Source organism: Phytophthora ramorum (genome assembly GCF_020800215.1).
Source record: "Phytophthora ramorum isolate Pr-102 chromosome Unknown Phyram_PR-102_s0011, whole genome shotgun sequence".
NCBI classification, from domain to species: domain Eukaryota; phylum Oomycota; class Peronosporomycetes; order Peronosporales; family Peronosporaceae; genus Phytophthora; species Phytophthora ramorum.
In genome coordinates, this window is record NW_027150657.1 from 1,515,931 (window position 1) to 1,517,378 (window position 1,448).

The 1,448-nt window shown below is 52.9% G+C and overlaps 1 protein-coding gene across 1 annotated transcript; it reads right to left on the minus strand.

Annotated features, from left to right (window-relative positions):
* Positions 1-301: 301 nt before the first annotated feature.
* Positions 302-574, minus strand: KRP23_11241 (uncharacterized protein; the record flags this gene model as incomplete). The annotated part of the gene is made up of 1 exon (XM_067881771.1): positions 302-574. One exon carries the CDS (start codon positions 572-574, stop codon positions 302-304), a length of 273 nt encoding a protein of 90 aa, XP_067741053.1.
* Between the last annotated feature and the right edge of the window lie 874 nt (positions 575-1,448).

The following is a 1,448-nucleotide window of genomic DNA, read 5'->3' on the forward strand; positions in this document are numbered from 1 at the left end:
GGGAAGTCTGTTCTGTCTTGGAGGGCGAGACCTCAAACCTCCCGGAGAAGTCGTAGTTCCCTGCTCATCGAGGGCCGTGGTTGCTCCCGTTGAGGTGTCAGCGTCATCAGTAGCCGCTATCTCCACTTGCACTTCAGCCAAATTCACGGTGTCAATTGGAGCCGCAGCACCGACATCACCTTGGGCATTTGCTGCGGATTCGCGTGTCGAGGCTGAGTTTAGGCTTTTGCCCACATCCACTGGTCACATAAGCACGCTTTCTAGACTGCGCTTCGTTAGTCGATGTCTTCGGCTTATTTTTTTACCCCTTCGGACGTCCTCGTTTCCTCTTCACAAGAGCACCACGTATCAAAGCTGTACCTTGGCTTGGTCCAGCATCTCCACCCACTCGCACGACTACTGGAGCGCTGCCAGCTCCAGCCTCTTCACCGCCCGTCCGCAGTCTCTCAGGTCCACCGTGGGCGGCCTCGTGACGGCCGTCGCTTGGTGCTGGCGCAGCCCCGGCCACCCCAGCCTCGCCGATCGTGCGCTTGACTGGCTGCTCGTCGGACTCGCTTCGCTGCGCCGGATCCATCTCGACGTCCGCTGGAGAATCGATTGTGCGAGCCAGTCGCGTCTGGGATCGATTTTGACAGTGCTGATCTACAATTCAAAGAGCTGTTGCCTAGACTGTTTGCAATCCGAAGCAAAGGATATTAGGTTTGAACGGCACAATTCCCATACGAAAATTCAGTTACTTAGATGGTTCAATGTCTATAGTCAAACGAAGATGCTTGCCCATGTGTTTATAGTTATCAGGTTCATGCGACTCACCGCCAGATGCAAGCAGCAAGAGCGTAGCGTCGCATGAGACGAATGCACCAGCGCAACCTGGTGCATTCGTATCAGCCTCCACCTTCAGGCTGCACTCAGCTCCATCTACAGGCGCAGCGAGGCGCGACTGCGGCTGCGGCTGCAGCTGCCGTAAGATATAGAGCGGTACTACGATATCTTGCAAGGGTCGGTCGGCAATAAGTGAACATCCTTGCTCCGGTCCAGCCAATCGCTCGCCTCCGGCCGTTGTGACCAATTTTTTAGCCAATCACAAAACAACAACTTTATTCGGTTTGCGAGTACCGTGAGAGTTGTGAACGGGGTCAAATTGACCCCAACGCCCATCTCCGTGCCATGGTGGACAAGCGACGGCGACGACACAAGTACCGTGGTTTGTGAAAGGGGTCAAATGCCCCCGTTGACTCGTTGTTATGTTGGCTTTGTATAGTATACATAATATAAGTCAATAAGCCGCGTTCACGAAAGGGTTAATGTTCATCAAATCTTGCGGTTGGCCATAAATATTGACCCAAGCACATGGCACCCAAAAAATCTTAAAATCGAAAGCAATGTAGGGAAGCCCCGGTGCGAAATGACTAATCAACATAAATGCATAGGAAGTCGTTGGTAGATTA